This window comes from Lampetra planeri, chromosome 15, assembly GCF_965212315.1.
Source record: "Lampetra planeri chromosome 15, kcLamPlan1.2.h2, whole genome shotgun sequence".
Taxonomy (NCBI): Eukaryota; Metazoa; Chordata; class Hyperoartia; order Petromyzontiformes; family Petromyzontidae; genus Lampetra; species Lampetra planeri.
In genome coordinates this window covers 14,210,451-14,238,207 of record NC_136121.1, presented here as the reverse complement: position 1 = coordinate 14,238,207, position 27,757 = coordinate 14,210,451, and the positions used below count along the sequence as shown (strand labels likewise).

The following is a 27,757-nucleotide window of genomic DNA, read 5'->3' as shown; positions in this document are numbered from 1 at the left end:
TGGGGGGGGGTCGAGGACGTGGCCGGGGTGGCGAGGAATGGCTGCTGGAGGTAGTGGAGTGGAGGAGGAGGAGAGGGCAGGATCTTAAGATGGGCATGCAGTCGTGAACAAGGCAACCCCGACACCACGGGAACGCACGAATCGCCGAGACTGAAACCCCCAGAGCTCCGTCATTTGTTAAACGCAGTCGCTGAGCACGGGCCAGCAACAATCCGCACTGCCAAAGTTGTAATATAGAAAGGTTGTAATATATAGAGGTTGTAATATCTAGAGGTGTCTTGACTTGAGCAATGTTATTATTGTTGCTAGAGGTTGTGGGGGGAATATCCGATGATGATGATGATGATGGCGGGAGGAGGCAATTCCAACGTGGAGCAGTGCGAGGGGGATAAGCGAGACAGAGAAATGTTGTGACGTACAGTGTGGGTGGGTGAGTGCGTGGGTGAGTTGGTGAGTGGGTTGGTGAGTGCGTGGGTGAGTAGGTGAGTGAGTTGGTGAGTGGGTGAGCAGGTGAGTGGGCGGTTAAGCGAGTGGATGAGTGGGTGAGTGAGCGGTTGAGTGACTTGAGTGGATGTGAGTGTGTTGTTGTGGCGAGACTTGCGGTGTGGATGAGATGAAACGGTCAGACTCGTTGACCGAGAACCCGTGAACAACACTGCGTGGCCTTCGGAAGAACACACGAAAGAAGGTGGAAGGGTTGGGCAAAATATCCGTGCTTGCTGCTCGACACGGCTCCACCGTAAATAAATACCGCCAAGGAATAACAACCATACACACGCATCGCCGATTCTCTTTTCCAACCACGCGATTTGTCCTCGCAAAGGGGAACCCCTCTGATCAATTTCCCCGGTTTCCACAACGGGGTTTTCGGCTCCGTAACAGCAACGCGACTTTATTCTGAGTCCCCTCTGCGATTGCTTCACCCGTGGTGAGAGTGTGTGCCCTGACTGCCGCGTTGTCCCAGGCCGACGCGCCACAGCCACAGCCCAGAACGCTCACATTCCACCAAGCCGGAGACGTTTCCACGGCTTTCGTCGCTCGTCTCTCGCACCTGCGGTGGCGTCTTGGCGTAGCGCTTCCACAGTCGGCGATGTGGCCAATCGCAGTGACCGATGCTGTGCCCCGTTTGAAACGAGAGGCAGATGCGGATACCCGATGCACAAACGGAATTAAAAAAAAGTTCCAGTGATGTACGATCGTGGTCGTCCAGAACAGACCGTACAATGTGCAACGACCCAATTCCGAAGAGACATCATGACAGCGACACACCGCGCTGCTCCTGACGCGGTTGTCTGGCTTGACCACCTGGGTGTGACATCGTCGCTGCTGCTCTGCGCCTACATCAGCAGCCGTACGAATGAGGTCGCGTTATCAATTCACACCTCGTGGGCCGTATCGGTCGATCGATCGATCGATGCGCGTGCGGCTCGCGAGAGTTTGGCGACCTGAGGTGGGTGGCGCCGATCTCTGCTGTGGCCCGTGGACGATTTGAACCCGAGGAGGTGAATGAACAAGCGACGTTCGACTGGGAACGTGGCGATTGGAAAGCAAAAGACGAGGTGGTGCCGCTACAGTGGAAGAGTGCGTGTTTACTGGGGGGCGGATTGCGAGGCGCCGCTAATGACCAACGCGGCCGTCTTGTTGACGTTTGTGAGTCGCCGCCAACCGCAGTCCGTTAATTTGTATTCTTTAATTGCACAGATTACGAACGGGTTTGCGTTTCTCTCTCTCGCTCGTTTTTTTTGTTTTGCACTGGAAACGTCCGGGCTCACGTGAGGAGGCACGCGTGGCTGCGTTTTAGGAATCGTCGCCAAAATAACGAGCGAGCGAGAGAGTCGTCCTGGCAGGAGCAGCAACAGCAGCAGCAGCGACTTACAACCTCTTCATCATCCTCATCCTCGTCGTCGTCTCCCCACCGAGGAGCGGGCGCGTGGCCACTCGTGGCAGCCCCCGCCTCTGTCTGGAACGCGGTCACCGCCACCACCATCGCGATCGCCCCGCTGCTTCGTTCGCTCTACGCCGACTTTGCAGAGACACCGAACGCCTCGTCGCGTTCTTTAAGGCCCCGCCGCTGTCGTCGGATTTTCGAGCGACACTGCGAGCTCCGCACGGCCACTCACAAGCCGTGGGTGACCGTGCGCCTCATGACATCATCATCATCATCACGATTGTTGTTGTTGTTGTTTAGAGGTAAAAGGTTCCCTTTGCTTAAACGAGCGTTGCGCGGTGCTCACTTTTGTTTGCAGTCCTGAGGCAGTGCTGGGTATCCCACATTTCCATGGCAGGGACATTGCACAACAAAGTGGTACTCGTTCTAAGATGCGTACGCGGCGGAGCGGTGGCGCAGTGGTTAGCGCACGGCGGCTATCAACCCCGCGGATCTGACTTCGACTCCGATAGTAGACAAGAGAGAGGCGGGTCGAGAGCTAGAGCCGCAGAGTGGGAGACGGAGTGACTTGTCGTGACGCGCTGTGCGAGTCGGATTCGGCGCAGAGTCTAGCCATCATGATCAGCAGTATCGCCATCGTCGTTATCATCACCAGAAGCAGCAGGATTATCGTCATCATTACTAAGATCATCATCAGAGTCGTGTACAGGGTGGTGGTGGTGGACGGGAGGTTACCGAGTCAGACATAAGCGTGCCACCCAGAGGCCGGCGACCCAAGGGGAAGAGATGGCCTAAAGCCACGTGGTGGTGGTGGTGGTGATGACGGCTGCGTAAAAGTAGAAACTCTCGGATGATTTCTAAATAAAGTTGCCTGTTGTGCGAGTTAAACACGACGGCGAGTACGCCGCGAGTCACACGCCCGCACTCACGGGACTGGGCCAAACATCCCGACGTAGCAACAGGACCCTCTTGAGAATAAGTCACGAGACTCTGTGTGAGACTTTCCTGGGATAAACAAAGAGGATTAATAATAATATTATGATGATTCCAGAACGCTGCGATCTCTCCCCGCATAAACGGCTCTCCGTGGATACTTCATCTAAACACTCGCCGCCACCCTGCAGAGAGCGTGCGCACACTCGCCCTCGCGTTCACCCCATCGCTCACCTCACAGCTCCTTCTCACCCCACACTCACCACCCCTCTCTCGGGGGCCCGCACACACGAGGGACGACATCGAGGGCGAATGGGCGGGTTAGAGGAGCGGTGGCGCAGTGGTTAGCACGCTGCGCTACAAACGGGGGCGAGCGGAGTTCGATAGCCGCTCACGGCTAACATCAGTGACGAATATCTGAACCTGCCTTGCGTCTCCGCCTGGTGCAGCGTGTAAACATAATTATTGGGGAGACAAAGGCGGCCGGGCGTGATCCTAGGCACACGTAGCCTCTTCTTCGTACGCCGTGCCGGCCTTCATAAAAGTCTTCTCTAACAACTCTTGCCATAATTGCCTGAACAGGCTATACGGGGGATCTTTGTCTGTGTACAGTGTGTGTGTGTATGTAAGAGGGTGTGGTAGTTGCAGTGATTCACAGAAGCGAGAAGTAATGACCCAGTGAGCTGGGCTCACTTCTCTGCCACGGCTAACATCAGTGGCACTTGGTATGTGAACCAGTTAGGGCCTCCCCCTAGGTCGACTCAGCCTTAACTACGTGCCTATTGTGGTGTGTAAACAATCAGCACTGGGGAGACGAAGGCGGCCTTGCGTGGTTCTGGCCACACCATCCCCTCGTGCTTGGTAACACCACATGCCCACATAGTCTGTTAAAGAGCAGACAATGGATCTTTGTTTGTGCCTCATGTGTGTACACTTTCTGTGTCCGTGTGTGTGCCTGTGTGTGTCTGAGTCTGTGCGGGGAGCGGTGGCGCAGCGGTTAGCTCATTGTGCTACGAACCACCGGTGACCAGGGTTCAATTCCCCGACACTGCTAACATCTGTGGCACGTTGGTATCCAAACCTCTCCTGGCCCTCACCTAGATCGAGCCATCCTAAAACGAGCACCTTGAAAAAGTCCCGACACATCAGCAGCGTGGAGACAAAGGGAAGCCCGGCTTGTTGATGATCACACCGACCGCTTGTGCGGGGTGACGGCCTACAATGACACGGGGGACCTTTGTCATCGTATGTAAATATGTTTAAAGAGCCGTGAGATTGTGTGCCCAGTGTATCTATCTGCGTGTGTGTCTATATGCTCTATGCACACCGAGGCCTCAAAGTGCACCGAGCCTGGCACAATCTCCGTTTCTATGGATGCTCGCTTTAAAAGCACCTTGCCCCGACAGCCTGTGCATGCTATCCGGGGGATCATTGTCTCTGTAAGGGGTTTATTGTCCGACGTTGACGCTGATGCAAAGAGGAATCATCTCCGAAAATGCGCAGATGGCACGTGCCGTGCCCTGGTACAAATGTAAACGATAGGCCACAGTTCAGCGTGCTCGCTCAGGTCAACGTGAAAACTTCGATCGGTCACTCGAGTGTCGAGGACAATTCAGCTCGCACCCCGCGTGCTCACCCCATACAACAGTTTACCACTCACACCACATCTTCATAACGCACACACCGTGTCCTGACCACGTGCTCACCACATACAAAAGTTTACCACTCATACCACATCTTCATAACGCACACACCGTGTCCTGACCACGTGCTCACCACATACAACAGTTTACCACTCACACCACATCTTCATAACGCACACACCGTGTCCTGACCACGTGCTCACCCCATACAAGAGTTTACCACTCACACCACATCTTCATAACGCACACAGCGTGCTGATCTCCGACACGTCCTCACCCCGTACACTACGCGTCTCTCCACGCACACCACGTGCTCACCACGCTCACCTCGTATACCACGTGCTCACCTCGTATACCGCGTGCTCACCTCGTATACCACGTGCTCGCGCCCGGGACTGGCGCACGCGTCCCCCGCCGCCTCCACCCGGCGCGGCTCGGGCAACGCCACGGGCAGGGACCTCACGGTCCTGGGGGGTGCCCCGTGCGGCGCGGAGGGCCCAGCGATGTGCGCCTCGGGCACCAAGGTGGTGAGAGCGGTTGCTGCTTGGCTGCTGCTGCTGGTGCCGGTGGTGGTGGTGCTGCTGGTGCTGCTGGTGCTGCTGCTGGTGGTGGTGGTGTTGCTGCTGCTGCCGCGCCCGACTTTGAGACGGAATTGCTTGCGCACATCCTCCAGAGATGGGACCTGCGACAGGAACCCGTGCGCTCTGCGCGCCTCCACGCTCGGTTTGTTCCTCCCGGGCAACGACGCCGACTTGGCCTCGTGAAGGGCCTTGGCGCTCGGCGTGAGGGCCGCGGAGGAGGCCGCCGCCGCGGCTTCGCTTGGGGCGCGCGCCGCCGGCCTGAAGGGCGACCTGGAGACCGCCTTGCATTGTCCGAGAGGCACCCCGACTCCAACGCCGACCCCGACGGACGCGGCCACCGCGGAACCCTCGCTCGCCTTGCCCTGATCCCTGGCCTTCCTGCCAAAGCCCCTGGCGAGGTGCGGGGTGGTGGGGGGCGCGCAGATGAGCTCCCCCGGGGACAGCGGCGCCTGGGCCCGGCGTGCGGCGCGAGGTGGCACCGTCTCGGACTGGGACCGCGCGCGGAACGGATGCGTCTCATCTCCAACTCGTTCACCTCGTTGTTCTCCTCGCTGCTGAAGAGCGCTCGAGAGGCCGCCACCACCACTCCCACCTCCTCCTCCTCCACCACCGCCGCCGCTCTGCTCCAACTCGCTGATGGAGTCCACCAGACTGCGGAATCCCACCGTGCGCATCTCGCCGTAGGGGCTCGGGTCGCTCAGAGATTTCTTCTTTGGCGCCCTGGTGCCATCCTCGGGACCCGCGGTCCCATCGCGAGGACGCTGTTGGTGGTGCGGCTGCGGCCCCGGCTCGCTGGCTGCTCGCTCCTCGGGGCTGGGCCCGCGAGGGGTGGGCCCCACCTCGCTGCATATGGAGGAGGCGTCGCTGTTGGTGCTGAAGCTGCACTCGCTGAGCGCGCGGGGCACGGGGGATTCCGACATGGACCCAGGGAGACTGCCCCGTCCCTGATGCTGCCCTTGCTGCTGCTGCTGCTGCAGCTGGAGCTGGAGCTGGGCGAACTCTGCCTCCTCGGTGACCGAACTCAACCGGCGGAGAAGCGCGGGGTCACTGTGGAAGCGCGCGCGGTCGCGGTCTCCATCGTCCGCGCCGCGACCGTTCGTCGCTGTCGCCGCTGTGGCCGCCGCGTCGGGGAGAGGCTGCCCCTTGGCCGCCCCTCTCCTCCTCGCCCGGCCGCTCCCTTGGCCGCCTTCGGCCCCGTCACGGGACCCGGGCGCCGCCGCCGCCGCCGCCTCGGCCGCCGCTGTCCCCGCTCTCCGCACGAGCTTGAAGGCGGACGCGCGAGCGTGCGACTCGGCGGGCCCGTCGCACGACTCGGAGAGGCGGCCTCCTCCTCCTGCTCCTCCTGGCGCTGGTCGCGTGCACGCGCCCTCGTCCAGCGCGGGCGAGGTGGCACCACCGCCACCACCACCGCCACCGCTCTGGATGACGGCGCCCACCGCTTGCGGTGGCCCAAGAGGGGCCCAACCGCAGCCCCCACCTCGGCGTGCCCTGTCCTCACCTCCCCTCGCGCAGTCCGAGCCCGCGTAGTCTCTGCTGGATCCCTGTCCGAGCGGCTCCCTCAACTGTTGGTGCTGCTGATGATGCTGCTGCTGCTGATGTTGATGTTGCTGCTGCTGATGATGATGATGATGCTGCTGATGATGATACTGCTGCTGCTGCTGCTGCTGTTGGGCACCGTTGCGTTCCCGGTCGCGGGGAATGGGCGCGTCAGCACAGCCCCCGGGGAATGCCCCTTCCTGCTGGTCGACCCCGTCGCCCGCTGCCCTCGCCGCCCGGCGGAAGGAGTGCGCCGCGAGGAGGTGGTGATGGTGGTGATGGTGGTGGGGGGGGGCATCGTCCCCGGGCCCCGCCGCACGGCCCACGGTGAAGGACTGACTCCTCCGCAGCGCGGCCGTCAGGTCCTTGAGCCGGTGTCTCCGCGGGGTGCGCGGGGCCCCTTCGCTCACGACGCCGCCGCCGCCGCAAGGGGGGCCCGACCTCGACCCCCCTGATCGGTCCTCGAGACCCGGGGAGAGCCCGGCCTGGGCCCCGTGCCCTGCGTCCCTCAACTCCCCGCGCTTGATGCGAAGGCTGGAGAAGTCGGTCTTGAGGAGGTTGAGCAGGGTCATGGTCTCGGACGTGAGGTCGGGGTTGGACGTGGACTTCTTCTCCTTGGCGACGTCGCCCTGAGCGTTCGAGTTGGACTCCGGGTAAGGGAGCGGCGGGACGGCACCCGCCGACTCGGACGTCGCCGTCCACGGCGGGGCGCCGGGAATGATGGAGGCGGGGATCTCGGGTCGCCTCCGCACGAGGATCTCCCGTGGCGGCAACGCCTCTCCCAGCCGCGCTTCCAGCGGCCGCGTCCCCCGAGACTTCATCATCAGCAGCATCTCCTCCGCGTCTCCGTGCGCGCCGCGCTCGGCCCAGTCGCCCCGCGTTCGCCTTTTATGGTGCTGCTGCTGATGGTCCCGTTCTGATGGTGGTGGTGGCTCTGCTTGAGAATCGTGTTGTCGCTCGCTCGCCACGGGACCATCACCACCACCGCCATCACCGCCATCACCACCATCACCAGCAACAATCGAAGTTGACGCATTCGCCGCAGTAGCAGCGGCGGCGGCGGCAGCGGCTGCAGCTGCCGCCGCCGCCGCTCTCTCTCGCCTCCCTCTCCACGGCAGCAGCGTGAATCCAGACACGGCCGAGTGCTCGAACATCGCCCCGCCGGGGCCCCCCACAACGGCGAGACGCACCCCCCCCCCCCGATAAACCTCCTCGGCCCCCCCCCACCACCCAACGACGTAACTCCGCTCAACTCAAACCACCTCGCACCCCTCCACGACGGAACGGAACGGCCCCAGTTATCGATCCACGGGGGAGGTTCCTTTTGGCCATGCGGGACCAGAACTCGTCAGATGTCTCCTCCGATCTCCCCCCACCCCACGGCTGCTCCCAGCGAGGCGAGGGGGTAGCCTGGCTCCCGGCGAGGGGATAGCCCCGGGGCCCGGGCACGGGCGCCGCAGTGCGGGTCGCGCGTCTCGGCGGCTGTCGCCTCCACGGCGCGTGAGGAATGCGCGGCGAGCGGAGAGGGCTCCGGGATTTTGGCTCCACGCGGCGATGACGCGGCCGAGGTGGGGGCGACGTGGCCCCCAGCTCATAGCGCGAGCCGCGCTGTGTGAGCCACGCTGTGAGCCACGCTGTGTGGCTGCAAGCCACGCTCTGCGCGTGTGAGCCGCGCTGGGTTCGTGAACCACGCTGCGTGGTTGATTCACGCTGTGTGCCACACTGTGAGCCACGCTCTGGCTGAGCCACGCTACGTACTGAGCCACGCTCTATGGCGACGCCGTGCACGAGCCACCGCGTGAGCCACGCAGTACGAAGCATCCCAAGAGCCACGCTGTATTGCGCAACACGCCACGCTGTGTACCGAGCCACGCTCGATGGTGAGCAAGTGACGCGCCGCGTGAGCCGCCGACTGTGATGAGCCACAGATGTGCGAGCCATTCTCTGGCGAGTCACGCCCGTACGGCTCACCCGCCGAGCCCCGCCCCCCAGGACCCTGCAGCCCCACCACCTGGAGACCCTCGTTACGATCGCCCCCCCCCCGCCCCCCTTTTTCAGGAGCGCGCGCGCTGAACGGAAACACGTGTCCACGTGTCTTCACGAAACCCTCGCACGCACCGCCTCGCCCAGCCACGGACTCCGCACCCACCTCCCAACCACAGCAGCCGGCTGATTCTCCAGCACAACTCTCAACTCCCGCACTCAAACCCGGACGAATAAAACATTTGTTATTTTATCAGCTCAGGCCCACCGAGATATGCAGCTTTTTTAAGAAGCGAAATGGCCACAAATGATAGCTCAACGAAGTGGATTATCGCGTGGAAATTATAGCAGCCGAATACTCTTTGCGCATGTTTATTGTCAAAAAAACGGAGGGTCCGGAGAAAAATCCACCCGACCACGGGGAGAACATGCAAACTAAATACACAGGTGCCAGGGTAGGGATCGAACCCACACGCTCCTGTACACCAGGCAAGGTAGTTAACATCCCACCACCATTCCTCCATCCCTGCCCTCAATCTCAGACAATACATCCACCACCCAGCCCATATCCCCCTGCAGCTCCATGCACAACAGACCTCAGAGACAACAGTGGATTTAACTCGACGGTTTTTATTTTTTACACGGATGACTGTGTGCGCTGTTCCCAGGTCACTGTCGTCCTCCAGCACCTGAAACGAGAGCCACGGCATTTAATAAAAATCACATTTCTTGTAAGACAGCGCTGACAGCAGTTTGTCAGCACAAGTAACAAAACGCGCGTCAACACTGTGGCCTCAATAGGGCCAAAACAAGATATAATAGGCGCCGTTTCATGCGAAGGCCTTTTCTTCAGAGCAGGACGATGCTCCTCATTGCCCTGACCCGGGTTTGGAAATGCAGCCGATTCTCTCCCGAGCAGAGCGAGTCAGCCCGCATGATCAAGTGGCACCAAGGGGAACGAGCGCGCTGCTGCCACCGTGCCAGCCGGCGGCAATGAGAGACGCTCCGTGCTAGTCCACACTGCTGCTGCTGTAGATAACCCATTTACACCATGCTCACGCCGCACACACCCAATGGCACGTGTTGCACCAAGTGTTTACAGACGGGCTTGGAGTTGGTGGGGTTGTAATGGTATATAACTAAACATACACCAGTCACAATTCAAACTAAAATAGGGTCAATCATCAGCATCCCGATTTGGAATGCAACAATGAACCCAAGCTGAAAGTAACGAGACATACCATCAATTGAATCGTACGAAAATTGCGACCTACGCAAATTATACATGAACGTATGAGGCTCATGACACAAACACTGGCCGAGATTCAAAACGAACGCGACGTCAAACTACTGTTCGGCGAATCGCGACAAAACTGTGCAGTGGCCAAATCCGAACCGCGGTGGCACGACTCGAGGGCGGTACCGGCACCTCGGGTCGCTGGAAGCGGCACCGCATGCCACCAATCCAGAGGGGGCACCACGAGAGCGCCAGGAAGCTCAGCCCCCCCCCCCTGCCCACACTTCGTAAGCACGCGTCCTCGCTTACGAACATTTTCCATCAGACTACTGAAAGGCGCGAGGGCCTTCGAATGTTTGGCTGTAACGATTTTATGGAAACGCAGCTGTGTCAACGCCGCTACGAGTCACGATTAGTACGTTTTTAGACCTGGGCAAACACCTGCCTCTCGGCCCACACCGGCCAGCAGCGCGTGGAGGGCGGCTGATAGAACCCAGTTTCCCCAATAGTAGAGGCCACACGCAGGGAAGCGCTCCGAGGGGGCGTGATGAGGGCATAGCGCCCCCTGGTGCCCGGTGGGAGTTGCATAAACTAAGGCCCCAATTCTACTCTCGCGTATGCCAATACGTTCAGAAACTAGATGTCAATATCAAAATGCAAGCCACGAGGGGCCCATCAGGAGAATATTCGTGCAGATTTGCGATTTCTCCTGAAGAGCCGACAAGTGTGCTTTACTACATGGTCCATCTCGTGTGGGTCGAGAGGCTACACTTTTTGTCAGAGCTCGGGCACAAGCGGCCGGCTTTGAAAGCAACCGTGCCTCTCATCCCGAACTGAACCGTGTTGGAGGCCAAATCAGAGCAGAGCGCGAACAATACGGCCTCACTTGCTGCAATGTCAGTCGGAGCGCAGGGAATATTGTACTTGAGTTGCTGTAATGCAACAGCCAACTGGGACCAAGAGGCGAAGGCTCTTCGCTACAGATGTTACGCGTTACAGGCTCTCGCATGACCTTGCACAAGACCATTAATGTTTCATTAAAAGCAAGTCACGTTTTTTAAGCCAACGCACAACACTGGCTGCGTGGGACTCCCAGACGCGAATTACTCCAAGTCCGGAGGACTGCTGAGAAGCGCCTCTCAACACGTGGTAGGCGTGACAACACTGGGTAACAAAAACATTGTTTTTTTGGACCTGGATAGTGTTATTATCCAATTGCTAATGCCTCTAAAGTACAGAGAATGGCTATTATTCCCCACACACTTTGCTTTTGTGACCAGGACACAAAAGCAAAGTTAATAATCCACTCCATTAATAACACTAAGAAATTCATATTTTTTTGTTCCTGGGTAGTGTTATTTCCTAATTGCTTTTGCCTCAAAAATACAGGATACGGCTATTATTCCCCACAAACTTTGCTTTGGTGACCATGACAGCGATATTTAGAAATGTACATATTTTAATGAGAAAACGTGCATTTGTGTCATTCCTTCACATAAAGTCCTGGTCACAAAATCAACGTTTGTGGGGAATAGCCATTTGCTATACTTTTGAGGGCTACGCAATTAGAAAGACACTTCCTACCCAGGAACAAAAATCGTGTTTCATAGTGCAAGTCACTCAATACCGCAGCAACTCGATAAGATTATCACGATTCTGAGTTTACATTTGATTCCATGTTGGGATGAATCTTGCCATTGTTCCATACCGCTTGAGATGTTCATAGCCCGTCTCATTTGTTGTTTGATCCATAGGATTTAGTCTAATACCACGATATATTTGCGTGTCATATTGTGCACAGTTTTCTGGTTAATTTTAACTATATGGTTTATTGAATTCCTGCCTATACGTGAAACAGGTTGTGATTTATATTGAAACCTGTTTAAAATTTCTTTTGGCCCTTCCCCACCAACTTAATCAGCACAATAAAGTACGTCAAATAACACTCGAGTCCCGGCACGAGGATAACTTCATCCTGCATTCCCCCTTATTTTCGCCGCACAGAACTCGATGAGCATTTAATCTCCCACTGCATATTTTCCACAATACTCCATTTGGTCACGTGACTAGCAGCCCAGAGCCATACCCAGAGGTTTTGCCGAATGTTGTGGTGCAGGAAAATACATTCTGGATTGCCGACCCAGCCGGACGCGGCTAAAGCCGAGCTCGAAACCAGTCTCCGTAGTTGGGCGTACAGATCGCTGGCTCGGCGCACCGTGGTTTCTCAGACAAATGCCTCGTTACTTTGGCATCAGAGCACGGGGCAGGGCGACCCCACGCACCGTGACCACACGCTCGCAAAACGCGAGCAGGGGCCGGGCAGCACGGGGCAGCCACTGCTCCTTCAGCCTCGTCATCAAAATCATCACCAAAACCACGGGCGCAGCACCGGTCCAATCGATCATGCCGCGAGCGCCGGGTGGCTCGCCCACGAAGTTCACCAACTGTGAGCAAGGCCGCCACATTCATATCGACTGGCGATGACGCAGACAAGATTACCTCCGATGGCTTTACATATAGGGCTGACATTGGGTTAGAGTTGGGGTTGTGATGTAACTGGATTCGGAGACCTGTAACGATCATCAGCAGCCATCTAGCCACTGCTTCAGGTCTCCACCCACCGCGCTATGTCATGGTCTGGCAATGCATTTTTGTTCTCTTGTGGATTTCTACCTCCATACAGCGGTGTACTGTATAGTGAAAAATGTACACATGCACCCTTGCGTGTAATGTTGTCGTTTTGCATGTGGCCAGGAGACCTGCTCTAATGCAAGTTCACACACGTGTGGAGGTTATCGGGGGTCATGTCCTGATGCATTTCATCCAAGGCCCCAGTTAAACTCGTCATTAACCTCGTTGCAATTGTGAACACCCTGATGATAGTGGCAAACTTTCTTCTCGGACCGTAATGGATTCGTTTGAGCGATCAACAACACCTGTATTTGATAAGAGGCTCCAACTCCACAAAGTAGAAACGTGAAGAAGGATCTCTTATATGATTCTTCCGTCATTGAGGTCACCAACGATTTCTCTATGCCCTCGTGTTGCACGTAGTGCCATAGCATACACGACAATAACAAGCTACACAATCAATGCAGAGAAGTAATGAGAGAGCAGCAATCTATATCAATCTAGCGACTGCCATCCAGATTTTCTTTTGTGGGGTTGCAGTGGAGTAGTGGTTAGCATCCCCTACACTCAGTAATTACGCTCTGAAGGAGATGGTTCTCTTAATAGAAAGCAATCGACTTGCATAGACCGGTGGTGTAGCATCATTGGCATCCCCCCCATCACCCCACGCTTGTCCAATTCTCAGTTTAACCCTGGGCTGGGAATCAAGGCGTGCATCTTCTCCACACAGACGTACCCTTGTCAGCAACCTTCCACCATATCTTCCCCTGAAAAGAGATAGAAAAAATTAGACATGCGGCTTGGGCGAACATGCAAATTATGTCAACGACATTACTCTCAACGGCCAGGGGGTGAAAATTAAAACCACAGGCCATGATACACTGGGGAAAAGTTTAGTCCATCATGAAACTAAGACGGTAACACATCGTGGTTTCTCAGACAAATGCCTCGTTACTTTGGCATCAGAGCACGGGACAGGGCAACCCCGTGCGCCGTGACCCACGCTCGCAAAACGCGAGCAGGGGCCGGGCAGCACGGGGCAGCCGCTGCCCCTTCAGCCTCGTCATCAAAATCATCACCAAAACCACCGCTACCACCGCTCCAAATTACCCATGGTTAATGTTCAATTTCACGCTATTAAAATGTTTTACGCGCATAGTATGGAAACTTGAGCAAACTACCAAACTGAACAACCAAAACCCATTTGTGGAGCGCTGGGTATGACCCAACCTCAATACTACACCGTGCGTATCTTTGTGGCTGCAGTGCCTTGGGTGTGTGCGCGCGCGCGCGCTCTTACCGGACTTAGGCGGTGGGCACGGCTGGCGCGGGAGGCGGCTGTGCCACGGGCATGGTGGGCTCGGGCTTGCTGCCCTTCTGCTCAGAGACGGGGCCCGTGGGGAGCACCTCATCCTTGGGCTCCACGATGCTCACGTTGTCCGGGAGCGGCTTCTTGGGGCCCATCTTGCCCGTCGTGTCCCAGGGCAGCATGATCTTCACCTTGATGCCCAGCACCCCTGCAGGGCGAGAGGTAGGTAGGGGGTCGTGGTGGTTCCCCGGCATTAAGGAGTCGTTAATTACCTCAAAAGACAATCAACACTGATGAGTGCTTCGCGGCCTGCTAACTGCCAAATAGGCGAGAGCCCGTAGAGATTCGCCAGGATGCAATGTAATGATGCAGATTAAAACCAATTCTTATAACCGTGATACGCACACAGCATCCCATTGTGCGTAGTCAGTTGGTATTTTTGGTATCTAGGCAGTATGCTTTATACGGTACCATTTATGAAGTAGATTAAATAAACCAATTGAGATACAGTAAAACCTTGGATTGCGAGCATAAATCGTTCTGGAAACGTGTTGGCAATCCATAGCACTTGTATATCAGTTGTGATCACGTGACGCTCGGCAGACAAAGCGTATGCACGTACTACTCGTATTGCAAGACCTCGCTCGTTTATCAAATTAATATGTATTTAAACATTTTGCTCGTCTTGCAAAACACTCGCAGACCAAGTTACTCGCAATCCAAGGTTTTACTGGACATGATTCATCATTGCCTCGTTAAGCAAGACATCTTTCTGTTTCTACCTCTTGGCATTTTTGCCAACGTTTTTCCTCCTATAAATTCCTTCAAGCTTTCACCTCTGGGAATGTGCCCCTGAGTCCACATCTTGTGCCTTTATTTTAATCCAGCGGTGGCTAATACACCAAGTACTGTGACACGGACTGGTGAACCTCCCCGGGTTCCTCAATGATCCACCAGATGGCGATGAACAATTACCCAGATTTAAGCCTGTAATGTACGAAAAACATAAAGTCCAAGAGCCATCTATTGGTAAAGTTATTTTTCTAATTCTTAGTGGGGGTTTTTATTTCACAGCCATAAACAAATTATTGTATCCTTGTATCAATTCTTCCAATTTGTTCGGAGATCCACGGATTGGCCACCACGGTTCTCTTTGAATTTTTTTCCCCCAGAGCTGGTGGTTTCTCAGACAAATGCCTCGTTACTTTGGCATCAGAGCACGGGGCAGGGTGACCCCGCGCACCGTGACCCCACGCTCGCAAAACGCGAGCAAGGGGCCGGGAACACGGGGCAGGCGCTGCCCCTTCAGCCTCGTCATCAAAATCATCACCAAAACCACACAAACGCTGCCGGGGGAACGTCGTCACCTTAGGGGGAGGTGCGCTCCGCCGAATGGGTTGCAACCACAAACTGTAACGGGGCGAGGCTGAGAAATGGACCCCCCCCCACTGGTGCCATTGTGGCCTTATCAGGGTGGGCTACACATTTCTTGCCACCAGTGAACTATTACTCAGTAATAGTTACTCAGAAAAAGTTCAGTTAAGATTAGAGTTGAGTGTCAGGTTATGTTTTGGTCCAATAAGGTGCTGTAATGTTGAGCAACTTTCAACAAAATAAGTTGGGAACCGTCCTAAAATGTAATGTTAGTTGCACGTGCACGTAAAGATGACTTGGTTATAAACAAAATAAGGCAGAATTATTGCAAAGGTGCAGCAATAGAGACCAACAGCTTCACACAAAGCAACCCATTACACCAGTAGGAAGGAAAAGGGTCGCTTCTGATATAAGCACTGATGAAGTTATATTCAGTTTCTGCTGTCATCCCAAACAGATACCGAATAAAATGTTTCCATGGGGAAAAGCCCATTCGACGAGCACCAATATATTCTCAAATTATGGTTGCTCAGCAGAACGAATACTAATTCCTGGAGACATTTTTTTTCGTAAAAACTATTCCAGAGGCGAGTCAATACTCCTGAATATTCGTTCCTCGAGGAATACTAATTCGGGAGGAAAGTATATTCCCCTGATGGAGGCGGAATGTCAGTTTGGAAATCTCACCCTGGCGCAGGAGCACGTGGCGGATGGCGGTGTCCACGTAGTGGTTGACGGGGTCACCGCTGTGGATCATGAGGCCATCCACAAACTTCATGGACTTGGCGCGCTGGCCGCGCAGCTTCCCCGACACCACCACCTCGCAGCCCTTGGCACCGCTCTCCATGATGAAGCGCAGCACACCGTAGCACGCCCTGCGGCACAAAGCGCGAGCCACGTTGTGAGCACAAGTCGCGTACACCGTTGCAGGAAACATCACTTTTTAGATATTTTATTTTAAAGGCCGCAGTCTTATCGATGAACGTGTGGAGCATTTTATTTGTGCTCGTGCACCACTGCCAAAGCAGTGTCACCAATTTATTTAAATAGATAAACATAATGGTGACACAGGGATAACATTTACATTCTGAGCGCAATGTGCCCAATGCATGAACCAGCGACGCTCACTACAGAGGTACTGGGATGAAAAAGGGCTTTTTGATCTCCCCTCCAGAGATTAAGGGTGCTGAGCCACAGAGAAGGCCGCCCCTTTGCCCAGATCAAGAGGGGGTTACAAGTGTTCACTGCTAGTCAAGCCGTTGCGTATTAACCAGTCCTTCTGTCAATCCACTGGTGGATGAGGGCATGTCCTCATGAAGCAGTGCAACTCCAATTAGCACGGTTGGCTACATACATACACAGTCCACGCAGGCCATGTGCATTGCGAGGGGGGGGTCAAATAACCATATTGGTGTATGCTGGTCAGTGTAGGTTGATGGAGGAAGCACAGCACAGTATAACCATGGATTTTGCTGCACTGCGCGGCACTGCCCGTTTGTGCATGGCGGTCGCCCATCCAAGCATTATCCAGGCTCTAACCTGCTTAGTTTTCGGAGAGCTATTGAGATCGGGGACAAAGTGATTGTTTTCATGGGACAAGTCAATAGAGACCGTTTATTTTACTATCATAATTTATTAATCGTGGTTTACCCAGGAAAACCTCACCCGGTCTCATTTCTTTTTTATGGGGGGAGGGGGGGTGGAGTTAAGGCTGCGGGGTTGTTGGCGCTCTGTGAATTCCAATGGAGTAAACCGCTGGCAGCCATCAACCCAGCCCTAGTGGCGAGAAGTAGAGACTGGGCAAAGGGATTCCCAACCTGCGGACGGCGAGCCCTCCCAGCAGCTTGTAGCGCAGCGACTCGCACTGGGCGATGGCGCACAGGCCACGGTTCGCCACCTTCTCCGCGTACAGCTGCAGACAGGACAACAACAACACGCGCTTACAGGCACCGTGAAAAAACCACATGGATTATCTGGTTAAATGTTTCAATCATTTAGTCCTCTCCCCACCACCCCTGGTTTTATCCCGAGTTGTGCTATCGGTGGTCGAATCGTGCGACTCCACTCTCGCGCAGGCAGTGCATCGCCCTCTATTATAGAAGATAGCCCATAGAAGAGGCCATCACAGAGCTACCTCTTAAATCCATTTTAATGTATTGATCTACACAGTAGGGGGGCATTGCAGCTGCAGGGTTTTCAAGGGTGAAAAAGTTTTTGTTTATGGCTTAAAAAATGGTAACGTCGTGGTTTTTCAGACAAATGCCTCGTTACTTTAGCATCAGAGCACGGGGCAGGGCGACCCCGCGCGCCGTGACCACACGCTCGCAAAACGCGAGCAGAGGGCCGGGCAGCGCGGGGCAGCGACTGCCCCTTCAGCCTCGTCATCAAAATCATCACCAAAACCACACAAACGCTGCCGTTGCGACGCTCATCACCTTAGGGGGAGGGTTACGCACAAAAGTCTAAACATTTTTTTTACTAATTAATCACAAAAATATATTCTATTTGTACCCCCCCCCTATCCGGGAGCATAATTATACTGGGATCAAATTACTATCGCATGAAAGCAATAAAGTGCCGCTAGTGTCCACACCTCAACGCTGCCCTCAGGGAAGTTGAATCGCTTCTGGATGACGGACGTGAGCTCGCGGATGCGACGTCCCTTCTCTCCCAGCACGTTCTGGGTCCTTCACGGTGACGGTCACAACCACCAACACAATCGCACAAACACACTATGGTCACACACGGCACAGGGTAAGGTTCGTACGTGTGCAGTGCAAGGGGGGAGGGGGCTGGTTGGTGAAGAATGCATGAGAGTATAGTTCAGTTCAATAATGTATTCTGCTGCACTGCTCAGGATATAGCCCAGTCCTATTTTAATCATGGTGGTCACCTATTCCAGCACTATCCGAGTGCCGAGCTTCCATAATCTCGACAAGGTCGCATGCATTCCAGGCGATTTTATTCAAGTCATTTATACATACACGTGCTTAATATCTCAATTCCCATTCTTGCGGATGACGTTGAGTTCAGGAATTAAATACCACTTTCAAGGTCTGCTTGCCACGAGGGGACGGCTTCAGGACAGAGTTTGTGTCATTTAAAAATCTTTACCAGAGCCATACGTGAACGCACGAACAGGGGCAAGGTCGATGGGAGGGAGATTTAAGTCCCGCCGGGAGGGAATTTTGTGAACTGCGGAATTCAAGATTGGGGGTGAGGGAGATGTGGGCATCACCTGGTGGCGAGGATGATGATCTCCGTGCGGGTCGGCGTGACGCGTACCTCCACGCCGCTGTAGCCATCTTCGGCGAGTTCCCGAGTCAGGAACTCGTTCATCTCGGCCTTGAAGACTCCATCGGCCACAAACTACAAACGACCACACAAAGCACGAGGGATACAATGTAAATAACCATGTAGCCAAGTCGGAACAAGTGTTGCTAGTCAACACCTATTACTCATAACAGCAACAGCCACCATTAGGCAATAAGTGACGTTGACGTGAGCGCAGCGGTGGTGCCAGGCTAGGTGCACTTAGAATTCATATCAAGCCAACACATCCACGTGGATAGTGGTTAGCGAGCACCTATTAAGATGGGTGCGGAATAGACACGTGTGAATGGAGGATGGTGTTCGCTGGACCAATAACGCCCGGCCACCTTTGTATCTCAAAGTCTGCTATGTCCACGACACGCGCCATTTTACTTAACCACATGAAAGACTATTTTTGGCCCAGTCAACCTGTGTAACACGAGGGGGGGGTTACACACCTCTCTAAAGACCTACATGCACACTCCCTTCTCATCTCACCCACAAACTATTAGCACGGTTGGATACGTACGGTACGAAACAAGTTCAACGTACATACAAATCAAAGATGGTCCAACGTTTTGCACCACGTGCCAACGGAGCTTCAGTCGGGCATGCCGAGGAAGCTCCCGCTCTGAGCACGTGGCGAACACGTGGCAACAGCAGCCGAAGACATATCGGCGATATTACAGCCCAACCACGAACCCCTACCTAGAACGCACGTGTATACTCCCTACACTCGCACGCACACCCATTCTCACTTAAAACCTCTACATCCACTCTCACCAAAATAAAAACTCCATGCGTCCATACAACCCCGACATGCATTCCAACACGCACTGCATTGCAGTCCCAAACCTCCCCGGCACACAAAAGATGCTCCGTGTCGTCAACAGCATTTGTCGCACGTGCTGTTAGCGAGTAGCACCCAATGAAGGCCTGCACGGCACACGAGGGAGTCCGGTGGCCAGCACAACGCCCGGCCGCCTTTGTCTCCCAAGCGGCGATGTTTACGCACCGCACCAGCTACTTATGATGCCGAGCAGACCTACGAGCGGAGTTCTAGAACCGGTTAAAATATTCGCCAATGGGCGAACATTTCAGCAGGAATTGAACTCGGGGCGCCGGCTCCATAGAGCGGCGTGCTAAGCACTGCGCCACCGCTCCCCATACTCGCCACCATCAGAGGGAAGCTGCAGCATCGTCACCCGGGAGAGAACCTCGCCCGAACAATCACCGCCATAGGAGCTGGAGCGGTCGGTGGTGTAGCGGGTGGCGCACCGCGCTCTAAAGTTTTAAGTTCTGTATTTGGCGATTCTGTACTGCTGCGTGAACAGCGGTACATGAACAAACTCCATCACGATGGAATAACACAGCATAACACTTAATAGCGCCGAATTCGAGCCGTGTACTATTAAACTCGCTCCGGCTAACATCAGAGGCTCAGTGTAAGCTCAACTTGGCCTGGGACTTGGCCTGGGCCCTCCACTAGAAAGCCGCACCAACCAAGTACGGCCGAATAAAATGAATGCCCGACGAGGTGTGGAGAGGCCTCGATCCAGCAGTGGACTGAACAAGTGTTGCATAAGCAGCACGATGACTCCCAAATACCCTGCAAATGCCTCACGGCCAACACAACCCTCCCCGTCTCTCCACAATCCAACCCGAGCCTTCAAGCACCGCGACCCCGGCTACACGGGGCGAGCGCGCAATCCACCCTCAATCGCACCTAGCGCAGCGCCATCCACGCAAAAGCCCGACGCCAATCGCTGCCCGAGACGACGCCGATGCCGCCGCGTCGCTTTTCGTAGAGGCAGCGGCACGCGATGGCGCGAGGAAGGGCGAAGAAGGCCCGCCTCACCTTCTTCTTCTTGGACATCTGCGTTGCCATGATGGCGGCTGGAGCGGGAAAGGAAGTGACGCGCGCGGGGGTCGCGTGAAGAGGGCTCGAGAGGGACGTCCCACGTGACGCGGAAGTGCCCCGCCCCCCCGGGTGGAAGGGGGCGGGGCCTCATCGTGTCGGCGGACCACGTGGAGTGGACACCGCAGCCCGGGTGGGAGCCGAACCCGTCCAGGTTATCTCTTAACGCTACCCCCCCCCCCCAACCACTAATCTCAGCTTTACTGCTAACTCACACTAACTCACTTGTGTTCAACATCACCGTAATTCACAACTTGACTCTACCCCGAACCTAACTCTAACCCTAGGCTAACTAGAACAGTATATTTAACGGCCTATCCGTAATCACTCATCCTAACCTAAAGCGGCCGCCCGTACGCTAACCCTCCCTACCTTACATAACCCTAACTTAACACTAGCCTACCTTCAATCGAACTGAACACTAACCCCTAAGATAACATTAATATAACCTATCTACAACATTTTGACCATAACCTCGAATGCAGTATTTAACACTAACCCTTAGCTTTACACCAATCCTGACTTAACTGACCGTATCCTGACTCTAACTTGTATCTCCCCTGACCTGGCCCACGTGTTGCTCTTAAACTCGGGCAGCGTTGCTCCGGCACCTCGCGTTGCGCATCGCCACGTGGAGCCGGCTTCGCTCAAGACGTCTTCTACCGCGCCGGCGTTCGTCACCCCGCCTCACCCCTGTGAGGTCATGCCGCACCTCTCCTCCCTGAGCCTGGATGTCACCCCGACTACTGCTGCCTCGTGCCCCGGGGTCACCATGGTAAGGCTGGCGCGAGGTGTCTCTTATCTAGGGGGTTGCGGGAAGGGGGGGGCAGTGCCCCCCTGCTCCTCCAGGTGCAGGGACCGAGCAGAGCTGATGTCATCGTGGTGGTCTCACGTCTTCGTTCCTATATGCAAAACATTCTTCATTCATTCCTTTCGTGTCCATCGCACCCGACGTGCTCAGACCAGCGATGGCCATTGTACAGGCACAGGCCCCAGGCTGTGATGATGTTGAGTAGTGTAATCACCTAACCGCATGTCTTATGGATACAATTGAGTAACATCAGCAGCCAACGTGTTGGTTCGTACAATCGGACTCGTGGGTCAGTGTGCGTTTTACTACAGCATTTGTTTAAGCTTGGAGCGGTGGCGCAGTGGTTAGCGCACTGCGCCATGAACTACAGTGATTACATTATTTGGCGTTGCTGGTGCTGCTTTGGCAGTGGTGCACAACCACAATTAACAAACACTCAGCACATTCGTCAATAACACCGTGGCCTTAATATCAAATATATAATCGGCGACGTTTTGGGCAATGACCCTTGGCACATCCTGTGTGCTGTGGAGAAGCGCTAATGTAAAGGCCAGTGTTATTGGCCAATGTGTTGAACTATATTTATGTATGTAGAACTTATTTCGCACCGTACGTAGCCAACCGCGCTGAGCCGTGGCTCGCCTCAGTGACGAGTGATAGCTTAACCGTTCCTTGATTGCACCCCTTCACCGCGAGCTGACTAGTGTGGTGAAGTATGGACATTGGAACAACGACCTATTTCAACAGGGGTGGTATGCAAGATATGACTGGATCCCCCTCCTTTCTCCAGACTCACTTTTACTGAAATTGCATACCTGTTAACCCCTTATCAGTGCCTGCCTTATTACAGACCAATTCAGACCTTATTGGTCACCCCGTGCCCTTATAAATCTATCTACGTGACTTTACCGAAAGACCCAAAGAATAAGATTAGAGATTAACTTGTGAGTGATTACGCCGCTCATTTGCTTGACCCTAGAGCTGGTGAACTGCAGATACGATTAACATCTGCAATATTTACAGGAACTGATCCATCTTTATCGACCAAAGAGGTCCCTGATATCTTCAGATGGCCTTCTCAGTACTCCAAGGTCAATTATTATTTGCTGGGCTGATCGGGGGGTTGCCAGTGCATCTCCCAAGCTATGGAACGCTTTGCCTTGGCTAATAATTAAAATCGTGAGCTATATTTAAGTCTGGTTTGAAAACTAATATCTTTAAACTGGCCTAGTTCTGGCCGTTTAGTCTGGTTCTGTTTATTTCCTGCTGTCCATACATGGTGTCCCAACAGGACGAAGTCACATGTCTCTCATCCCACTCAAGGAACCCGCTGAGGAGAAGGGCGACCCGGAGCCGAGCGAGACGCTGGGGGCTGTGAATGAACAGCAGCAGCAGCACGTGACTGATGCCTCCAGCTCCGAAGCCGATCTTACGACTCATGGCGGTGATCACAGAGAGGAGCATGAGAAGCCGGATAAAGATACAGACGATAGTGATGAGGAAGAGGAAGATGAAGAGGAGGAGGAGGAAGAGGAGCCTCCCAAAGAGCCACGTGTGAGAGAGGCGCCAGAGGACATCAAACTGGAGGCAATCCCGACCACCATGTGCATGCACCCGTCACGCGACGTGATGGCCGTGGGCGACCTCGACGGAGATATCTTCCTGTGAGTGAGGCTGCTGCTGACTCTTCCTCTGACCTGTGACCTCCCCCCCCTACCCCACTCCCTGCCTACACCCTCCATGCACCAGACTTTAAAGCAATTTTACATGGTCTTTTGGCATCTGCGCCCTTGTGAGCCGATGTATTTCCATGAGCGTGTGGTCGTGCATGTTTGCGTGTGGTCGTGCATGTTTGCGTGCGTAGGTACTCGTACTCATGCACGGAGGGAGAGACGCGCGAGCTGTGGTCCTCGGGACATCACCGCAAGGCGTGCCGTGGCCTCGCCTTCTCCGACGACGGCGCCCGTATGCCATGCACACACAAGCGCACACACGTGCAGAGACAAATGTCTCCCGCGTAGCCCACGTAAGCGAGGTGGGGCAGGTGCTGATAGCGAGTGGCACCTTTGAAGGTTGGCCACGGCGTACTTACGAGGGGGTGGTGTGGCTCGCACCACGCCGGCCGGCCGCCTTTGTCTCCCCACCAGTGCTGATGTTAAATTACGCACGGCACCGGTGATTCGTGTAAGACCGAGTTGACCTCGGGAGGCTCTGAACCGGTTCAGATATTCCCCACTGATGTTGGCACATGCATGGGGAATCGAATGTGGGTCGCCGGGTTCATAGCGCATTGCGCTAACCACTGCGCCACCGCTCCGTGAACGCGCAGAGTATGTGTGCGTGCGGCAAGCAGTGCGGGCGGGAAGTGTTACGCGCGCGAATGTTTTGGTTGCGTGACGCGCACCCAGGGCGTTTATCGACGGGCGCCACGCCTTCCTGGCCCTCGTGAGCCGTGCGTCACATCTGCCGCCTTTCCCCGCAGAGCTCTACTCCGTGTCCAAGGACAAGTCTGTGCTGCTGTTCGACGTGGAGCAGGGCAAGCTGGTGAAGAGGATTCAGAAGGCTCACGAGTGAGTGGCCCTTCAATCATTGGCTGAAACCATTCATACATATGTAGGACCACAGAGCTTTGAAAAATGTTGGTAGCACCGGCTCACCGCCTGGCTGCTGCCTACCAGCTCCTGTCTGCGGTTTCTCAGTGATCGTGAGAGATAGGATTTCCACAAACGATGACACATAATAGAGGTGTTTTGGGTTAAACAAACGATGACGCTTTATATAAAACTAAATAAACATTATTTCGCACTGTGTTGGAGTTAAGACTGCGTTATGGTAAGAAATGTTGAAGTTAGTGCTTGGTTATGGATAGGGCTTGCGTAGAGGATTCAGGAATTTGTTTCATGGCAGAACTGTGCTTGATGGTATTTAGTGAATGCTTTTACACAGAGCAGCAGATACACAAAATAATTAAACACATACATATATGCGTGAATGTTATGTATGAGTGGACGTCAGCTCACGTAGCCACAGAGCCACGTAACGGCGTTCTCCTCCAGCATGTGCAAGGCAAACCAGTCCGCCCGGCACGCCCTGACAGACTTCACAGCAGGAGACGATGTGCGCAATGGTAGGTCAGGCTTCGGCATCGTTCAGCAGGTCGCGCTCCGGCGTCGCTAATCTCGCTCTCCCCTCGTGCCTCTGTCTCTCACCTTTGCGGCTGCACGCAGCTCGGCCATCTACAGCCTTGCGGTGATCGACGAGAACCTGATGGCGACGGGCGGCGACGACGGCGTCGTGCGCGTGTGGGACTTCCGCCAGGGGACGTATGTCATGGAGCAGCTGGAGCACACCGACTTCGTCAGCAGCATGGTCGTGGGAGATGACAAGAGGACGTTGCTCACCACTAGGTGAGCGGGGACGGCCACCGCCCACAGCCTTAGCGCTTCCGCTTCAGTCAAGCAGAGCATATAGCTTATCTGTGCCAAAATAATGTTAAATATGCGACCTCACGGACCAGGATCAACACAGTGGAAAAAACCCCCACGCCTGGCCAGTACCACACGTCCACTTAGACACACAAACACTGACAAGACAAGTGCATTGATAACTGTAAATGGGGAAAAACGACCCGAACTACACATATTTGAGTAAACAAGCACCAAACTGCTCGCGCGATGTCATTTCAGTTTTAATTCATCACTGCGATGTTGTCACTTCTGTTCTTTGGGTCTTTCGGTAAAGTCACTTAGGTTCAAAAATAAAATTAAGTCAAGATGTCGCTTCTGTTTTATGCAGAACTGTGCGCTATGGTGGAACTGTGCTTCTTAAAATCACTTGAAAGTGTTGAAGTGTCGCTGGCGAGGCCGTGTTGTGAGGCTTTGCGTGACGGCCGCTGTCACGATCGCCGTGTGCGAGCAGCGGCGACGGGACGCTGTGCGCCTTCAACGTGCGGCGCCGGAGGTTCGACGTCAAGTCCGAGGTGCAGGACTGCGACCTCACCTCCATCGCCATTGTCAAGGTGAGTGCGCCGTGACACTGCATTGTTGGGGTTTTGCTTTTCGTCCGGGTGAGGACTCGAGAGGCCGGGTTGAATGGCGCTGTGTGAAATCAGATTGTAGTTTGAATTAAGTCTTTACAAAATGAAACGGACAAAGCTGTAGGGAGACGGGGCGACACGGAGCGACACGCGATGGCTACATTGCAGACCGACGTCCAATGATTCCAGTGGTGTCTTGCCTGATGGTGGTGGCGGTTGTGACAGTTGTGGTTTTGATCGCGTGGCGGCGGTGGTGGCACGTGTGAGCAGGAGGGGACCAAGGTGGTGTGTGGCTCGAGTGAGGGCTGGCTGCTGCTCTTCAACTGGGGCGGCTTCGGCGCAGTCAGCGACCGGTTCTCCACGCGCACCGAATCGGTCGACTGCCTGGCACGCGTTTCAGACAACCTAGTGTGCACGGCCAGCATGGACGGCATCATCAGGTTCCTGCCCCACCACCGCCATCGTCATCATCATTTATACTGCACCTCACATATGTTCCACTTTGTCCCATGTGTTCCGTGTCTCTTGGCCCGTGTCCCACATCACCAATCTCGTCTCCTATCATATTCCGTGTTCCACTTGTGATTTGCAGGTCAATCTAATCATGGGCGCCTTGCCGCTGGTTTCGGTTTCAGTTTCATTTATTTGGTATAGCCCTGTGAGCCATTCGGCTCTTGAATGGTGTGCGCTTGTGTGCTGCCCCCCCTCACCCCACCCTGCCCGCTTTGTTTCACCACCATGTGCAGGGCGGTGAGCCTGCTGCCAAACCGCGTGCTCGGCGTGGTGGGGCAGCACGGGAATGACCCCATAGAGGCGCTGGAGCTCACGGGGGATGGACGCTTCCTGACGAGCTGCGGGCACGACCAGCTCGTCAAGTTCTGGCCGGCAGATGAGCTGCGCCGGCGCAAGGTCAATGACTACCGGCGCCGCGTGCAGAAGAACCGCCCGCTCCTCGGACTCAATGCCAAGGCCGACACGGCCGAAGATTTCTTCGCGGGGCTCCTGGAAGGGGCGCCGGATCCGACCGCGCCACCGCAAAGTTCACAGGGCGGCAAGCGTCGGCACGAGTCTGACAGCGATGACTCGGATGACTCGGATGACTCGGACTGAAGGTGGGGGTGGTGGAGGGAGATCGGGACTGCGAGCTCCAGACACACGTTTGTGATGTCACGCACACACTGTGAGCGAGTCGAGATGCGTGAAGATGATGCGAGGGTTGGCCGTAGAGGACCGCTTTTGTTTGGTACCGTTTGCCTCTTTTTCAACTGTACAACCGAGCCGCGCCAGGGCCATGCCGAGCCAGCGCTGCGCACCTCGAGAGGCGCCGGTATTGTTTTTCCACTGCACGAGACGTGCCGTGCCGCGGACGTCGCGAACAAGGCGATCGGCGTGTAGGCAGTTGTGTACTAGCGTCACGCAGCGAACGGGTCGGCACGCGTGTTATTTCTATTATGTGATTATTTACGTTTATTTACCCAGGAAAGCCTCATTGAGGCTCGTGACTTTATTTTTGTCAGGAGGGTCTTGTGAAATATTTGCGTTGAGTGCTTTGTATAGTGCCAATTGAGTGATTGTGCTGCACACTTAACATTTGGCAAATTTAGACCACGACGCTGACACAGTGGCCGACCCTTGCAAATAACATCACGGGATTCTTCACGTCGACAGCGAAGCAGACGGCGCGTAGTGTTTTGTATAATTGATACAACCCGCAGTATTAATCAGGGTGGCCGCTGAATTCCATTCGTGAACCTCTGCAACACGAGGCAAACCGATTGAGGCAGGGTGTGTCATCGCCCCATGATCCCAATATCCCAGGGGAGATGGGCACTTGAGTCGGTGGCGAGGTAGACTGTTGAGGTCTTGTTTGATGATGGGCAGGTGGTTGTCGTTGGCAAGAAAACGTGTCAACTCCCTTTGAGCTTTGTATGTTCCTGCGAATATTTGGTGGCGGAACGTTTGCTGGAACAGTGGGGCCCGGGAGGTCGGCGTCGGTTTCAGCGTCGCGGTTACGATGCGCGTCGTGTTCTTCAGTTGTGCATCGAGCAGTTTCGTGGACGAGCTCCCGGACTTCAACGACATCACCGAACGCGAGCGATGTCGCAGACGTCTTCCGTTTAATAAAACATCCGTGTCCCATCGTCTTATGAATCTTGACAGTTGACTGGTTGAATCCACTTGATAATCCACTTGAAAATTGGTCAGTCGTTGACCCACCCCCTCCACCAATTTATAAATTGTGCCTGGGCCCCCCTCCGACCCAGCACCCCTACACAGTAGAGTTGCGTCGTCAAGGATGATGATTCACTCGCCATCAATCTTCTTCCCGCACCGCGCACTCATGCCCAGCGCGCTCGCCCCCGAATCTCCGAACCTCGCTCCGCATTCTAAAGTACAGCTTGGGTTGAAATGAAACTCATGTGACGTGTCATCACACAGGGTCACTTGCCCGAAACGTCGCCTGGTTAGATATTTTATTTGAGGCGACAGTTCTGTTGACGAGTGTGCTGAATAGTTGTTAATTGTGCCTGTGTATCACTGCCAACGCAGCAGCAGCAGCGGCAT

General features: G+C 54.9%; 3 protein-coding genes across 6 annotated transcripts in view; 1 reads left to right on the top strand and 2 right to left on the bottom strand.

Moving 5' to 3' along the window:
• Positions 1–7,690, bottom strand: part of LOC144722802 (uncharacterized) — a 53,614-nt gene extending 45,924 nt beyond the window's left edge. For both annotated transcript variants that reach the window (XM_078601233.1, XM_078601231.1), the window contains exon 1: positions 4,832–7,690. In XM_078601233.1, the coding sequence (XP_078457359.1) occupies positions 4,832–7,414 (2,583 nt within the window). In that variant the 5' untranslated portion in view covers positions 7,415–7,690. The remainder of the gene's footprint in view (positions 1–4,831) is intronic.
• A 1,484-nt stretch (positions 7,691–9,174) lies between these two features.
• Positions 9,175–20,419, bottom strand: RPS3 (ribosomal protein S3). Of its 2 annotated transcripts, none has more exons than XM_078601229.1 (8): positions 20,286–20,419; positions 18,354–18,484; positions 17,709–17,802; positions 16,933–17,027; positions 15,803–15,990; positions 13,733–13,949; positions 13,169–13,199; positions 9,175–9,253 (listed from the first exon to the last, which is right to left on the bottom strand). In XM_078601229.1, the coding sequence occupies exons 1-6, from the start codon at positions 20,313–20,315 to the stop codon at positions 13,738–13,740; spliced, it is 750 nt and encodes a 249-aa protein (XP_078457355.1). In that variant the 5' UTR covers positions 20,316–20,419; the 3' UTR covers positions 9,175–9,253; positions 13,169–13,199; positions 13,733–13,737. The 2 variants fall into 2 exon arrangements, with proteins under 2 accessions (XP_078457355.1, XP_078457356.1); XM_078601230.1 differs by having other exon boundaries at positions 20,154–20,315.
• Positions 20,410–27,343, top strand: WDR55 (WD repeat domain 55). 2 transcript variants are annotated; one of them, XM_078601227.1, is made up of 9 exons: positions 20,410–20,499; positions 20,943–21,120; positions 22,480–22,820; positions 23,021–23,121; positions 23,639–23,726; positions 24,384–24,563; positions 25,075–25,174; positions 25,463–25,632; positions 25,939–27,343. In XM_078601227.1, exons 2-9 carry the CDS (start codon positions 21,049–21,051, stop codon positions 26,300–26,302), a joined length of 1,416 nt encoding a protein of 471 aa, XP_078457353.1. In that variant the 5' UTR covers positions 20,410–20,499; positions 20,943–21,048; the 3' UTR covers positions 26,303–27,343. The 2 variants fall into 2 exon arrangements, with proteins under 2 accessions (XP_078457353.1, XP_078457354.1); XM_078601228.1 differs by having other exon boundaries at positions 20,425–20,499; positions 22,448–22,820.
• Positions 27,344–27,757: the final 414 nt, after the last annotated feature.

Bases quoted from the DNA above. Each gene is read 5' to 3' on its own strand.
- RPS3 (XM_078601229.1), bottom strand. From the start codon at position 20,315: ATGGCAACGCAGATGTCCAAGAAGAAGAAG. The intron at 17,803-18,353 runs GTGATGCCCACA...GTCACCGTGAAG, and splicing joins ATCATCATCCTCGCCACCAG to GACCCAGAACGTGCTGGGAG. The intron at 17,028-17,708 runs GTGTGGACACTA...TCCTGTCTGCAG, and splicing joins TCCCTGAGGGCAGCGTTGAG to CTGTACGCGGAGAAGGTGGC.
- WDR55 (XM_078601227.1), top strand. From the start codon at position 21,049: ATGCCGCACCTCTCCTCCCTGAGCCTGGATGTCACCCCGACTACTGCT. The intron at 22,821-23,020 runs GTGAGTGAGGCT...TTGCGTGCGTAG, and splicing joins CTCGACGGAGATATCTTCCT to GTACTCGTACTCATGCACGG. The intron at 25,175-25,462 runs GTGAGTGCGCCG...ACGTGTGAGCAG, and splicing joins CCTCCATCGCCATTGTCAAG to GAGGGGACCAAGGTGGTGTG.